The sequence below is a fragment of the Erinaceus europaeus genome, chromosome 6 (assembly GCF_950295315.1).
Source record: "Erinaceus europaeus chromosome 6, mEriEur2.1, whole genome shotgun sequence".
In the NCBI taxonomy this organism is placed as follows: domain Eukaryota; kingdom Metazoa; phylum Chordata; class Mammalia; order Eulipotyphla; family Erinaceidae; genus Erinaceus; species Erinaceus europaeus.
The window spans coordinates 25,201,891-25,218,781 of NC_080167.1; the positions used below are offsets into that span (position 1 = coordinate 25,201,891).

General features: G+C 35.9%; 1 protein-coding gene across 3 annotated transcripts in view; it reads right to left on the bottom strand.

The window, feature by feature from the left end:
* Positions 1-16,891, bottom strand: part of RYR2 (ryanodine receptor 2) — an 820,963-nt gene that overhangs the window by 120,741 nt on the left and 683,331 nt on the right. For all 3 annotated transcript variants that reach the window (XM_060191940.1, XM_060191939.1, XM_060191938.1), the window contains 4 exons: positions 14,608-14,657; positions 3,980-4,040; positions 2,739-2,977; positions 795-876 (listed from right to left, as the gene is read on the bottom strand). In XM_060191940.1, the coding sequence (XP_060047923.1) occupies positions 795-876; positions 2,739-2,977; positions 3,980-4,040; positions 14,608-14,657 (432 nt within the window). The remainder of the gene's footprint in view (positions 1-794; positions 877-2,738; positions 2,978-3,979; positions 4,041-14,607; positions 14,658-16,891) is intronic.

Sequence of the window (16,891 nt, forward strand, 5' to 3'; positions counted from 1 at the left end):
ACAGGCGGTGAAGCAGGTCTGCAGGTGTCTATCTTTCTCTCCACCTCTCTGTCTTCCCCTCCTCTCTCCATTTCTCTCTGTCCTATCCAACAACGACAACAACAATAATAACTACAACAATAAAACAACAAGGGCAACAAAAGGGAATAAATAAATAAAATAAATATTAAAAAAAAAAAACATATATGGCTGCAAACTTTTTGTAACTTACTATTTACCATTGTTGCTGTTACTCTTGCCTGTGGTTTTTTTTTCTTGATAAAATTTGTAATCAGGTTGTTATATTATAAAAGCATAAATATATAGCTATACATATTTATGTATCTTTATAGACACATATATAAATTAACTTTGCACTTGTAAAATGAGTTGAAGTGAATATAAAATAAACTTTGAAAATGAATAAAACATACTTGAAAAAAATTATAAAGTGATAGTCTACTACCAAAAATACACTTTTTAAAAAGTTATTAATTTACTTATTTGCCACCATTGGGGCTAAGTGCCTGTATGATGAACCCAGCGCTCCTGGTGCTCATTTTTCCCTTTTTCATAAACACATATTTAATTTTAAACCTCATATTAAGTATAATAATTGTTTACAACTGTCTTTTTAGCTTATTGATTCAAAGTTAGCTTCAAGATCACCTAACTACTCCCAAGAAATTCAACATGTCCATTTGTTTGATTACTATACAGTTAAAGAAAAAGCTATAAACACTTTTGAAGACTCATGCAAAATATATGATACTTGTAACAGTTATTAACATAAAATTAAACTTTTTAAATCTTACCTTTCCACATAGATACTCTTGCTGGTTCCCAAAGCATATAAGCTAGTCAGAATTCTATAACATGACACCTGTACATCTTCCACTAAGAAAAAAAAAGAATCTCACTTGAAAAGAAAACACTTATACATTGTCAGAAGGAAGCTGAAATTGAAATATCCATTTTTAAAGATATTTGAAGAAGCAACGAAAGAACAGATGTGCAAAATAAAAGGTATTATATCTCAAACAAAATTCTTTTCTTTAAAGAGTTTAAAGTTTTCTAAAGAATCAGGTGGCAACTATTCAAAATAACCTAAAACGTTTTCTTTAGAAGTTTGTTTCTAGAATAAGAATGAAGGGCTTCTGTAAGAATAAATCGAGCAAAAGAATATGTGAGAAGATGGGGAGATTTTGACTCTGGTTCCAAAGGTATATGCATCTTTTATTTAAACTTTCAAATGAATACAAACAAGAATGCTAGAGAATGAAATGTGTTAGTTATTCCTGAATTCACCTGATATTCAAAGCATAAGTCAATTGCTCTGATAGTTTTTGATAGTATAAAATCAGATAGGGAGTCGGGCGGTAGCAGAGCAGGTTAAGCGCACGTGGTGCAAAGTGCAAGGACCGCGCAAGGACCGCGTAAGGATCCCAGTTCCAGCCCCCAGCTCCCCACCTGCAGAGGAGTTGCTTCACAAGCAGTGAAGCAGGTCTGCAGGTGTCTCTCTTTCTCTCCCCCTCTCTGTCTTCCCCTCCCCTCTCCATTTCTCTCTGTCCTATCTAACAACGACGACATCAATAACAACAACAACTACAACAACAATAAAAAGACAACAAGGGCAACAAAAGGGAAAATAAATAAATAATTTTTTTAAAAAAAATCAGATAAAGCACTATAGATGATCTAGGATCTAATAAAACATGCTTAAGAGGGATTAGATTTGAAGAAGAACAAATTGTTAACTCCAAGTCTGCCACCATTTGGGGGAGAAAAACACCAAGACATGAATAAAAAAATAATCCTTTTTTTTTTTCCAGATCTACTTCCATGTCATTCTACACTGAACTGTAAACAATGTTCCTATTGGCTCAAATGAATGCTTTTGAAACTAATGGCTGTGTCCTTCACTGTAGTTCACCTGGGAGCCTACATCAGTGTGAGACTGAATGGGAGGATCTGTGTTCAGGACCCATGTGAATGTGTGGCAAAGAATCTCCTCTTTATACCAGTAATAAATAACTAAATTACCTTATGCAATATTATTGTACTGTTGGGCATTCTGTAGATGTTTTATAAAACTACATAATTCCTATTAAAAAAAAAAAGCTCATTAAATCCTCCATGAAAAGAAGCTGGAATCTATGAACAGAAAATATCTGAGTCATAATAGACCAGTTAATTAAGACAAAGATTTTGTTTCATTTGTTTTCATATTTGTTGGTAGTATTTAGTTTAGTTAGGAAAACAATGTTCAGTGGGGACTGAGGAGACAGCATAATGGTTATCCAAATGACTTTCATGCCTGAGCCTCTTAGTTCCCATGTTCAGTCCCAGCACCACCGTAAGAACGAACTGAGTAGCACTCTAGCAAAGACAAACAAACATACAAAACAATGTTCAATGACTCACTAATTTGACAAAACTATTGTTGCATGCCATATGGTCTAGCCACATGAGAAATATCCCACAGAAAAAGGTAATGTAGAAATAATAATATCTGGACTTTGCATTTCAATATGGAAGTGGACATGACTATAAATACTACTTTACTTCTCCCTTTTGTGAATCCACTCAGTTGAGTTATCTCTATAAAGAATAGTTTCATTAACACACATGTCAACCTTTCATACTAACAGCAAAGATACTTTAACAAGAAATTAATGACTGCGTAATGTAGATGCGGTCCTTGTAATTTCTGATGGGACTATTTAGAGAATGAAACTCTAAGTAATAAGTTTACATACATATTAGATCTTCTCCGAACTGATGTTGGCCAATATGCTCAAATAATGAAGACAGCATTGGCAATAGTGCCACCGTGGTATAATTGATAATCTGAGTAACACCTTTGGGTTGGTTTCGGGTGTGGGTGAACTGGCCCTGCTTTAGATTTTCCATGGTCTTCTCCAGATCCTCTGCAGCATTATCCAGGAAAGCTCGTAGTGCACTTTTAACACTCTCCAGGCCAGTTTTCATCACAGTCCTATGAAGGAAAGAAGGGAGAAGTAAAACTTGGCAAGAGGAACAAGTAATATTCTTCTATTATCCAACAGTTCAGCTAATTAAATTTCTCAAAATTCACTCTCACTTAGAGAATATCACTGAATATTTTCTACAGGAAACATTAAGGAACTTTTATTAAGCTTTATCCTAAATAATAATTATAACTTGATGGGTTATCAATCATGTTAAGCAAATTAATCCTGCATTTAGTCCGCATGTTGGATTTCAGGTTATGTTGATAACAGGGCATAGCAGAAAGTACACTGACTTGGGTGTTAGTCTACTTCTGTATTATTATGTAATCTTGAACTTTACTTAAATGTGATATGAGAATACCTCTTTATACTTCATATAAAGCAAAATGTTAGTACAAACGTGGAGCACTAGTTTGCTCACAAGGTCTGTGGAGTTATAGCTGGTCATTTTGCCTCATGTAATACATTTCAAGTTAACTCTCAGTTACATACTTAGCTGTTAAAGAAATTACTTGAAATTTAAATAGCAGTATATACTATCATAAAAACAGTAAGTTCCATGCATTTAAAAAAGAGTTTCATTTCACCTATACCAAAACAAAGAACAAAATCAAGACAGTAGGTAGGACATTTTTTTCCTTCCAGGGTTATTGCTGAGGCTCAGTGTCTGCACTACAAATCCACTGCTCCTAGAGGCCATTTTTCCATTTATTGTTGTTTCCATTTATCGTTTTCCATTATTGTTGTTGTTGTTATTGGTGTGGATATGACAGAGATAAATTGAGATAGCAGTAGAAGACAGAGAGGGAGAGAGAAAGACCCCTGCAGACTTGCTTCACTGCTTATGAAGCAAGTCCCTTGCAGGTGGGAAGCCTGGGGCTCGAACTGGGATCTTTGAGCTTTGCACTATGTACTCTTAACCCAGGGCGGTATCACCCAGCTCTCAGTAGGACATTTTTTAATATTCCTACATATAATTATCAACTTAGGGGGGAAAATGTACTCACCTTGCATCCAAAGTCTGACCCAAAATATGAAGACAGTTGACAATTGATGTTGCATCATTGCCTAAAGAGGAAGCAAAATGCTGGGTAAATTGTCTTGGGAAATTCACATTACTCTTCTCTTAATATTTGTCTCACAAATGTTAGTCAATAATAACTCAATTAAGAAAACTTAATGATAAAGTTTAAAATCATGCAGTTTGTCTGCTTAAAAGTGATGATGCAAATGTAGTAGAAAAGCAACAAAGCGTTTCTCATCAAATAGCTGACATACTCAAGAAGCATTCAAAGCACAACACCAGGCTGGAGTTTTAACTGAGTTCTTCAACTATATACTCTTCCTCCCATGCTGGCTCGTCTATTTTTAAATCATACAGTCCGATACCTCTTTAGGTCATCTCTAAACTGAAATGTGTGTGCTAATAACTTATTGGATTTAATTTCATTTAAATTCCTTTAAGTGTGTCTGTTTTCTTATCACACTTTTCTGCAATAAGAATGAAATCACTTGCATGAAGTAGACTGCATGAAGAGGAATGATTTTGGCCTGAACTCTATTAGTCTCTGGTGAAAAATATCATCTAAAAAAAGCAACAGAGGCTAAAGAAGTTAAACCTTGCTCTTAGAAAACATTTGAAATGGGAGTAACTCTTCTGGATGGTTAAGATAAAAATGCAACTCCTTCTGACTGGCATACTTTATCAGAAAGTATAGAAGTAAGAATTATACAATCATTAATATATTTTACTTTGTGATCGGGATACAGAAAAGCAACTACATAAAATGATGAATCCAAAATAAAAAAGTAATGTAACCATTCACAACAGTTGGATATGATCATATTTCTCGTTCTGTATTTTATAGTATACAATATGCATAATCATCTCCTTGATCCTAATGTTAACAACTTCTATTTGAATATAAATTGTTTGTTTATTTAAGTATTTATTATTGGGTAGAGAGAAAAAGGAGAAAGGATTGGAGACAGAAAGGGAAAGAGGCAAAGAGACACCTGCAGCTCTGCTTTACCACTTGTGAAGCTGTTCCCCTATAGGTGAGGATTAGGGGCTTGAACCCAGGTCCTTGAGCACTGTAATGCATGCACTTAAGCAGGTGCACCACCCCCTGCCGGCCCCTCGAAATAAAGTTTTTTTTAATGATATTTAAATGTTGTATCCTTTTTTGTTTGGTGCTGTAGCTTTGCATCTGCATGACTCCATTACTCCCTGTAGATTCTTTTCTATTATAAGTAAGATAAAAGAACGGGGAGAGACAGAGTAGAAACACTACCACACCACCAGGTCTGGTGCTCTCATGTGATACTGGGACTCAAACCTAGGTCCTCATGCATAATTAAGTGTATGCTCTATGGGGTAAGTTATCTTTTGGACCCATATAAAAATGTAGTATGTTGGGGGCTGGGAGGTAGCACAACAGGTTAAGCACACATGGTGCAAAGCACAGGAACCAGCTCAAGGATCCCAGTTTGAGCCCCCGGCTCCCCACTAGGTCGGCAGGAGTCTTTCTCTCTCCCTCGCTGTCTTCCCCTCCTCTCTTGATTTCTTTCTGTCCTATCCAACAACAATGACAGCAATAACAACAATAATAATAAACATAACAATGATAAAACAACAAAGGCAACAAAAGGGAAAAAAATAGCTTCCAGGAGCAGTAGGTTCATAGTGCAGGCACCAAGCCCCAGTAATAATCCTGGAGGCAAAAAAATGTAATATGCTTAATACAAAATATCTTTAAATGAATGAATTAAATATACATGGAGGGCTGGGGGAAATAGTATAATGATTACATAAAGTACTAAAATGCCTAAAACTTAAAGTCTCAGGTTCAGTCCTCAGTATCACATAAACAAGAGCTGAGCAGTGATCTGGTAATAACATATAAATATGATATATATGGAAGGGCAGGGGCAGATAGCATAATGGTTATGCAAAGAGACTCTGAGGCTCCAAAGTCCTGGGTTCAGTCCCCTGTACCCCCGCATCACCATAAGCCAGTGCTCAGGTAAAATACATACATACATACATACATACATACATACATACATAATATATGGAAAACAGTAATTGCCTTATAAGGTGGGCAAGTCATCTTAATGATATAAAACAGAAAGAAAAACAAATTAGGTGTTCATTGGTGAATCTGAGAACTCTAAATACCTCATTTATTTTATGTTTTGCATCTCATAATTTCTGTTAATAATGAAGACACAAAGTGCAAGGACCAGCATAAGGACCCGGTTTGGAGTCCCCAGCTCCCCACCTGCAGGGGGGTCGCTTCACAGGTGGTGAAGTGGGTCTGCAGGTGTCTATCTTTCTTTCCCCTTCTGTCTTCCCCTCCTCTCTCTGTCCTATCCAACAACAATGACATCAATAACAAAAGTAATAATAACCACAATGATAAAACAAGGGCAACAAAAAGGGGAAAAAATTAAAAAGCCTCCAGGAGCAGTGGATTCATAGTGCAGGCACCGAGCCCCAGCAATAACTTTGGAGGCAAAAAAAAAAAAAATCAGCAGAATTTGTTACATGTCTCTATAAACTGGTTACAGTGCTAGCATTTTCGCATATCCTTCAGATAAAATTATATACTTATTTATGTATTTACTTGATAAATATATGCTTAATATAAGGAATTATTGTACTTCAAGACATGCATAGAGTTTTCATAGTACTTGTATGTTAATGTGTAATATGATATTTAAGCAAAAAAAATCAGAATCAAATTACAATAAAAATCATACAGTGGAGAATAAGAATTAGAACAAATGAGTGAAGTATTGAGGCGAGTTGTCCTGAGGTCCTTCCCAGGAAGAAGATGGCATTTGAGCAGAGATTTTTATGAAGTGAAGGCATAAACTGTGTACAAATCCAAAGAAGTGTTCAGGCGGAAGAAACAGCATATGAAAAGAATGACACAAAAATGAACTTGGCTTTCCAGGTGGAAGCTGTCTGCTTTTGAAGAAGGTTAGGAAGCTCTGAGGACAGAAGGGGGAAAAGACCCAGTTTAAGAGAATTGCAACTACAGTAAGCTTTTGTTTTGTTCTGTTTTGTTTTCTTTGCATTTTTATTATCTACATCATGTAACAGTTTGGATTTTTTTTTTTTTTGCCTCCAGGGTTATTGCTGGGGCTCGGTGCCTGCACCACAAATCCACTGCTCCTGGAGGCCATTTTTTTCCTTTTGTTACCCTGGTTGTTTTTATCATTGTTGTGGTTATTATTATCATTGCTACTTATGTCATTGTTGTTGGACAGGACAGAGAGAAATGGAGAGAGGAGGGAAAGTCAGAGAGGGGGAGAGAAAGACACCTGCAGAGCTGCTTCACCACCTGTGAAGCGACTCCCCTACAGGTGGGGAGCCGGAGGCTCCAACTGGGATCCTTATGCAGGTCCTTGAGCCTTGTGCCACATGCGCTTAGCCCGCTATGCTACTGCCCGACAACCAACAGTTTGAATTTTTTAAGGGCAGTAAGGAAAGTATTCTTAGGTTTTGAACAGGAAGAGGTCTGATTTACACTTTGCAAGGATTAACTGAAAATGTGAAAAATTTTGGAAATAGCTCAGGAGAAAAAGAATGATAGTAAAAGAACCCTGGGGTATTCGGGAAAGATATTAATTAAATGTTCAACACTGTAGTATGCAGACCGAGCAATAACATCAATTTGATTACTAGCATATGTAAAAGTCTCAACTAATGATTGCTTTTGAGAGATAAACCACAAAGAGAGCTCAACTGATTTTTGTGTGTGCTTGAACATATGCAGGTGTATGTTGTCTCTGAGCTGCTCCACTCCTGGTCTACATTTTCATGTATAAAGAGAAAGAAATAAAGTCAAGAGGCAGAGAGCTACAGAGAGAGAAAAAAAAAATCATAGCACCAAAGTTTCTCCCAGTGTGGTGGGATCTGGGCTCAAACAGGGGTGGTGAATATGAGAAAGTAGGTGAGGTCTCTTGTCAGTTCTCTCATCCAGACTTTTAAAATAAAATAAAAGCGATCAGGGGTCAGGAGGTGGCGCACCTGGTTAAGTGCACACATTACAGTGAACTCAGGTTCAACCCTCTGGTTCCCACCTGTGGGGAGAAAGCTTCAAAAGTGGTGAAGCAGGGCTGTAGGTGTCTCTCTGTCTCTCTCTCCCTTTCTTACCTCCTCTTCCCCTCTCAATTTCTCGGTGTTTATCCAATAATAAATAAATAAATTTTTTTAAAAGCCATCAAAATACTGCCCTTCTTAAGGCTACTTAGTGCACCATAGTCAGGAATCTCAATCATGCTGCCAGTAAGTACAGAAAGAATTAGCGAAAGGTAGAGTAAATGTTCAATTTAAGTATTTAACATAATGCAATTGCTCAACTGCTTTGAATAGGATAAAAACCAAGAGCCTGATACTTTGAACAGAACATTATTTTCATCCATTCTAGACAGTTAGAAAGGACATAAGGATTATCCATTTGCTTCTAGATCATATATGTATCAGTGTATATGTGTTAAACATGAAAGGTATAAAGAAAAATCATAAATCATACTTGAATATGTTAATAGGAACATGAGTTCTTTAAAATAATGTAACAAGGGGAAGCTTCATAAACAGTCTGCCTCTCTCTCTCTGTTTCTATCTCTCTCTCTTCCTCTCTCTCTCTCCCTATCATTAAAAAAAAAAACAACAGCTTTTGGGAACAGTGGAGTCACCACAGCAACCACCATAAAATAATACAATTCTTTAAACAGCAAAGTAAAAGCCTACATTCAAAATATTATTTTTGAATATTAACCCAAACCTCTTTTGTAATTTTTTTAAATGTTGTTTTATGATTTTTTTTTTTTAATGTAAGGTTTTCAGAGTGAGTGTGTAGAAGGAATGGGTCTTGTACATGTTCACCATCATCCCATGTGTTATATCAGTGCTCCAGGTCACTTTTTCATCCAGAGAGAGACAGAGAGGGAGAGAGAGAGAGAGAGAGAGAGAGAGAGAGAGGTCACAACACCAGAATTTCTTTCATTGCTTCTTTGTGGTGCCAGGCATGATAATGAATCAGTACCCAGCAATTCAGATCCCTCTCCCCAGCGAGCTCTCTCTCCAACTCTGATATAAGGAGCCTATAACTCAGGGCTTTTCAGTGCCACTCATAGTTTGATATGTCCTGTAATCGAATATAACATAACATAACATAATATAATATGGAATTTCAGACTGCTAGTTGTCTCTCCTCTAAAAATAGTAGGAATAATCATTCTTATTCTCCATTTTTCTCTAATATGGTTCGCAACACATTATCTTACTATAGTCTCTTATTTTAAGAAATGACTAATCTTGGCAAATTCTTATAATAATAGAGAACAAAGTTATGCCAGAAAATATAAATTTCTCTCAAAATTATGAGGAGCTAGAGAGAAATGGAAGAGTGACAGATTATTATTTCTTAAGTCTGTGATATTGCAAGGAATAAAATGTTTGACTCTAACTCAGTGAGATGTATTGGTTACAGTGAGCACATATTTTAAGAAATTATATTCCATTCATCTGCTTCAAATGAGCAAATTTTCTTATAGTGATAAGTTCCAATGAAAGAAATAGCTGTATTTTCTGACATAATTTTCATTAATGGTGTCTGTTTCTGGTATTTATGACCAAAGTTATCTCTTAAAAAGAAATGAATTATTTAAATACCATATAAATACCAAGTTAAATCCAGGGAGACCTTGACTTCATAATAGATGCTGTTATAAAACTACAGAGTTTAAATTAAAAGAAAAACATAATGATCTTCTAGAGATGAACAGCAAAGATCAGTAAAGTAGCAGATTATATACATGACTAAACCCTTAATTTTGAAGCAAACACCATATTCCGTTCTCAGATTTATATGCTATCTTCAAGTATCCTAGTGATTTAAGAGCTGTCACTTTCATACGTGCTCTAAAGCTAATACAAACACCACTGTCACATTTATAGGGATAATACAAATAAATATAGGTTTTCTAATATCATCTGATACAAAAGAACAATCTATCTCTGTGTACTTGGATGGCATTTGGGGGCTTCCATTCACTAATTTATGCATTATAATTTTTATAAAACACTGGGAAAATAAACCCAAGGACTCACTCACGTACACTATCTTTCAAGACTTCTTTGAAAGAGAGAGAGAAAGAGGTGGGGAGATTCCACAGCATACTTGCCTTTAATGGAACATCCCTAGACATCCCTAGTAACCCCATCGGGACCAGGATTAACACAAGAAAGTTGTGTGCTCTACTGAGTGAGTTAGCTCCTCAATTCATAGGAAATAATTTTTAAGTAGATAAAAGAAGTTTAAGTATTAGAAATTCTCATTTTATATCTCAGAAAAAAAATTCAGCCAACTAAAGATAAAGTTTAGAGATATAACCACAGTTTGGCAAACAACTTAGAATAAATATTACATTACTTTTGTATTCGTTATCAATGCAATTACCATCATGGAAAACAAATGTGTATTTTTTTTTTCTTAGCCTATTTTAAAATCTTCTTTTCCTGGGTCTGGGTGGTGGTGCAACTGGTTGAGCATACAGGATACAGTGTACAAGGACCCAGGTTCAAGCTCCCAGTCCCCCGCTTGTAGGGGAAAAGCTTCAAGAGTGGTGAAGCTATGCTGCAGGTGTATCTCTGTGTGTCTCTCTCTCTCTCTCCCTCCATATATATCCCTCTTCTCTACCCCATTCTGGCTGTCTATACAATAAATACATAAAGATAATAAAATATTTTTTAAAAAATTTTTTAAAAATCTTTTCCTCTGTCTTTAATTTCGGACATATTAAGATTAATATGTTTCCAGGGTCGGGCGGTGGCACACCAATGAACCGCATACAGTACAAAGTGCAAGGATCCCGGTTCGAGCCCCCAGCTCCACACCTGCGGTGGGAGGGGGTCACTTCACAGGATTAATATGTTTCCTTCTACAACATCTTTATCTTTGCTCAGAGACACAACATTCAGAGTCTCTCTCCCTTTCTCAATTTCTCTCTGCCCTATCAAAAAACAATTTCTCTCTCCCCTCTCAATTTCTCTCTGCCCTCTCAATTTCTCTCTGCCCTATCAAAAAACAAAAAAATAAAGAAAAGAAACAAAGAAGAAAAGAGAAAAAGGAAACAACATTCAGATATCTCTCTGTGAACCTCACCTTCCTACCCTATCTTAATTTAGAACATGAACCATTTTTGAACTAAATTTCTACTGGGAAAAAATGTTCATCAGTCTGTTGCCTGTAGGAATACTATATATATATATATATATATATATATATATATATATATATATATATATATATATTGTACTATATACTATATGTATACTATATGTATACATATATATTGCAAAGATAAGGTGAAAGGAAAGTAAAAAATTAAATATGACTATTTGTGAAGGAACAATGTTCCTTCCTTAGGATCTACAGAATCCTTAGAACTACAACTTGCACCTCACAAGTGTATTGATCATCCTCCTCCCCCCCCTTTTTTAAAACATTTTCTTTTGTTTTAAAATATTTATTTATTTATATCCCTTTTGTTGCCCTTGTTGTTTTGTTGTTGTAGTTATTATTACTGTTATTAATGTCGCTGTTGTTGGATAGGACAGAGAGAAATGGAGAGAGGAGGGGAAGACAGAGAAGGGGAGAGAAAGACACCTGCAGACCTGCTTCACCGCCTGTGAAGCGACTCCCCTACAGGTGGGGAGCTGGGGCTCCAACCCAGATCCTTACACCGGTGGTCCTTAAGCCGGTCCTTGCGCTTTGCGGACGTGTGCTTAACCCGTTGTGCTACAGCCCGACTCCCGGTTGTCTAAATTCTTAAGCCTAGTTCTACACCTGTGAAGCGACTCACCAGCCGGTGGGGAGCCAGAGGCTCGAACCAGGATCCTTACACCGGTCCTTGCGCTTTGCGCCACATGCGCTTAACCTGCTGCGCTACCGCCCGACTCCCCCAAACATTTTCTTTAAGATTTGTTTTTCTAAATATTTTTATTATCTTTATTTTATTTATTGGATAGAGACAGCCAGAAATCAAGAGGAAAGGGGTGATAGAGAGGGAGAGAGACAGACACCTGCAACACTGCTTTATCACGTGCAAAGCTTTCCCCCTGCAGGCTGGGACAGGGCAGGTGTACTCAAACCAGAGTCTTTGTGTACTGTAATGCTCAACCAGGTGCACCACCTGCCCCCTCATCTCCCCCCTCCCCCCATGTTTTTTCTTTTCTTACTGATTATATTTATTCCATTTTGTTCTGAAGATGGGCAGATCACAAAGTTTTCATTGCACATTACTTTATATAGCCAAGTTCCCTCTTTAGTTTGTGTGTAACTAAATGTTTCTAAATCAAAACTGCACAAATTGACTAATCCTTAATTGATTAAAACCTCTGATTTACAAAGCTATTGGTACATTTTATGTAGCTCCTTAACATCCATAATCTCACAGTAAATACGACATCTAGAACAGATCTCAAATATTATTAGGCAGATATTTTAACCTAGTTTAAAAATGAAAAATCAAAAGTTCATAGAGGTCAAGTATTTAGTTCACATCATTAAGCTGCCCTAGTTACAAATATAGGACTTACATTTCTGTTTTCCAAATCAAAGCACACTATTCTCTCTCATATACGAGAGTATAAACCAGGTTGTCGCTGAAACATTAAAGGCTTACATCTGAGTTTTAAATAACTTAGTAACTTTAAAAGTTTGTGTTAGATTATGTTTAGTTAATAAAGACCTCTTGAAGTCTTTTACATTTTATAGATAAAAGTAAAACCAAATTTGAAACCATACACGACATGAAAATATTATAGACAATTCAAGGGATAAAGATGTGTAGTTGCTTGCCAATAAGTTCCTGTTTAAAATAAAAGTAATAGTATTTAAAATACAATGTTTAGATGGAATTATAGAGACAGAATGAATGTTAAAGTCTAGTTCTTCTCCCCTGTGGGTATGGCAAGTTTCATTGTACATATATCTTTAATTACTGAACATTTGGTATATTCAAAATAAAGGAATGTAAGAGAATAGACAAAAATTAATCCATGGCAGTAGTTCTTTTGAGGAAGTTAGGAACTGGAAAATGACAGAGATGTTTCTGGGATGATAAAAATATGTGTGTAAAATGTCATCAATTTATAACATCAAGCTTCCATAAGAATTATATACTTAGAAATATGTAAGGAATATTTTAAAGTTTTAAAAATAATTTTTGTCAAGATAAAACATAGGCAAACAGAGAATTATAGTAATTAAGAATTTGTAAATACTAAATACTCTGCTAATTAATAAGAATACAAAAAAATTACAGTTGAGAAATGGGTCTCCATCAAAGATATATGGCAAAGTTTTCTCTGAAGACAAACAGAAATTATTTGAATCTATTATGATTATAAAATATCTTGAAAAAGTACATAAAAAATTCTATCTGGATAGTTCTCATTGGTATTTCTCTATGTTGAAAAGAAGTCAATCAAAATTCTGTTAAGTGGAATAGATTTTGAAGATGCTTTCCCTATTAATCTGAATAATTAAAATAAAAGAATGCAAAAATCACAGGAAATGTATACAAAATAATCACTTTTAATCACTGAAGTTAGGAATTTCAAATATAGGATATTATTTGTGTGCACACACAAAAATACACACCTACTCACACACACACACACACACACACACACATACACACACCTGCTTCTTAATTCATTTACTGTGATATTTACGGAAATAATGTTATCTCTTAGTTTACACTGTAAATGGAATCAAACATAACATCTCTGTCAATACATTAAATGTGTTATAAATGAAATTATTTTACAGCTCTTTAAAAACCTAGAGAACAGAGGTTTAAATTTTGCTGCTGTGGCAGTTTATAAAACAAACAAACAGGCAAGTGCAGAACACAAATTCTGTCAGTTCCAGTCCCAAAAACCCTATGGCAAGAATATGTGGATGGTGAGGGAATCACCTCACATGAAAGTCTACAGGCACGTTCTTGGGAATGCTACATGAATTTTTCAGAAACAGAAATTGACTAGGGAGGGGTGGGGAGTGGTGCTAATACAGTCACATTTGCCAAGTGAATTCTTGGTCCCTCTCTCTTCACTTGAAGACTCTGAGGACTAGAATGAAGTACACATGCAAACCTGTAGTTGGCATCACAAAAAATAAGTGCTGTTAAAACTTTTTGATTTATGATAGTTCCTTTTCAGGCTATCAGAAGACCCAGTTTTGTTTTTATCTCTAAGCATCTTTAATTGTGGAGAGATATAAAGATGCAGAAGCTGTCATTTTTTTTTAGCCACATTAAGCTTTTTCTTAAAGAAGCTCTTCAATATTAAAACCTTTTGATTTCCTCCCCCTTACACCCCCCGCCAAGTGAGTTTTGGATTACCAGAGAAAAAGAAACCATCTTTGACTGTATCAGAGAAAATGCCACTTACAAAAACAACCTAGTGAACCTTATCTTGACCTATGTCATCCATGCATGCAGCCATGCAAACATGCATCCATGCAACAAAGCAGCACACAACAACAGTGCAAAAATGGCAAAGAAAACCCACTGCTGGCCATGCTAGTATTTTTTTCAAGGGTCTCCTTACCAAATAGTGAAATCCTATGCCTGACAAGAACTCCAAGTTTGCAGAACAGGCTGAAGACAAAGAAAAAACAAAAGAGAAAAAGGGAAAGGGGGAGGTAAAGTAAAAAAAAAAAAAAAAAAAAAAAAAAGACAGGGAGAAATAAAAAGAAAAGAAAAGAAAAAAGAAAAATAAACAGCTGATACATGAGCCGGAAAAAAAGCAACATGATGTCACGCAGAAAGAATCAAATTACTGAGCAGAATGTGGAGTACAGGTATTAAAGAAAGAATCTTTGAGTGCATATCTTTTACAAACATGGTTAAAAAAAGCACATATTCTAAGTAAAGAAACCAAAAAAAAAAAAAAAAAACCAAAAGCAAAGCTAATTAATATAAAAGCAATCTATATAAAACTCTTAAGAACAAAAAGTACTGAAAAACCATAAGGACAAATTTTATCTGCCCAAAAGTACTGCTGAAATCCTAGAATTTTGCTGTTGTTGTGGACATTATTTAACAATAGAAGTATGGCTTTTTTTGGGGGGGCGGGAGGGGAGATGTTACTTTTAGTATATTCTATCATTTGAACTTTCCTTTTTGCCAGCCTTGACCATACCTCTTACATGCACAACAAAGTATCCAGTGATTCTGAATATAGGGAGGTACAGACAGAAGCTTAACAGATCTCACTCAGAGGAAAACAGATGTTACAGATGTGATTGCTGAATTGACTTTTAATGCATATTGATGGGTGGTGCATATTTCTCTTATCTTCACTAGAACAAGTTCCTGACCTTTTGTGTCCTTCCTGGCTATCAGAAATGCAAGACTCCAAGTAAGGGTGGCTTTCCTTCCTCATTCAGTATGACAACACTGGTGTACACTAACTCTCAGAACAGATCCCAGAACCTGGGTGGTATCTTCTAGTGCCTAGCCATGCCACCAAGACTTAACTTGGACATTCGCAAAGTCCCCTCCTCCCACCATACACTTTTATTTTCCCCTAGAGCACTGTTCAGTTCTGGTTTATAGTAGTGCAGGGGGTTAAACCTGGGACCTTGGAGCTTCAGGTATGAGAGTCTGTTAGCATAACCATTATGCTATCTTTCCTGTCACAGTTCTCCTTTTTTTTTTTTTATTTAAAGCTATATCCCCTTATACCCAGCCCTTGAGATTCAGTTCAGTACATGCTGACTCTAAGAAGTGTTTCCTTACATCCAATGATACTTGACCATTCCCAACATAAAGCTGGAGGGCATTCTCATCAGGAGAATTCAGTGATCATTCGCAGATCTCTACCTTGATACTAACCTTCCATAAATTATAACTAGCATTATTAAACCCACACTCTTCTGAGCTCTGAGTGAGCACATGCTCTGTATAGACATAACTTGGTAACTTCCTAACTAAATCACCATCCATACTCAACTTGGCTTCCCCCCAAACAAAAGCATTATGTTGACTGTCCTGTCTTGCAAAGCTTTCTCACTGTGCAGAAGTACACTTGCCCAAAATGAAAAATACAGACTATACCATGGCAGAATGTGAGAAAAAAAAACACAGGGTTTTATGTGTGCTACTCTTCACTTTTACAAGTTTTGGACCTTATACCTCACCTTAGTCACCACATAGAATAATTTGCAGCTGAAAAATAATCATATAGGGCACTGTATTGTTTGTCCAAGAAAATAGTCATTGACAAAGGTCTAAGTGAATTTGAGTTCTTGCAAACTCTCTTATTAGTACTAAACATTCTAAAGCAATTATGTATGCAATTAAATGTATGCAATTAAATATCCATGCAACTAAAATTACTCCCATAATTGAATTATTTATCTTTGTGGTATAATTTAAACATAATAAAAGCAATAAGATAAGAGTAGCTCTCTCCAGGTCCCTCACTCAATGAAAATTATGCATACAAACTTAGAAAACACTGATCTCCATCTAAATAGCATGATTATTTCTTAAAACTATACACATTTTGAATCCTAATGTATGAAATATTTAAAATAATATCTTATCTCCTATTGATACTCTCTAGTACCCAGGGCCAAACATCCTGGAACAAGTATTAAATTTATAGTAGGACTATGTTTCAATCCAAACCTAGGATGTTTTGTTATGATGAAACATAATTGCTATGGGTCTCCCATTCTCTTGCATTATATTGGGTTGTTGGAAACTCGTGACACATTTTTTCATAGAAAAACATAAAGAGGGGGTGGGGAAGTAGTGTACCAGGTTAAGCACACATAGTACAATGCACAAGGTCCTGGTGCGAAGATCCTGGTTCCAGCCCCCGG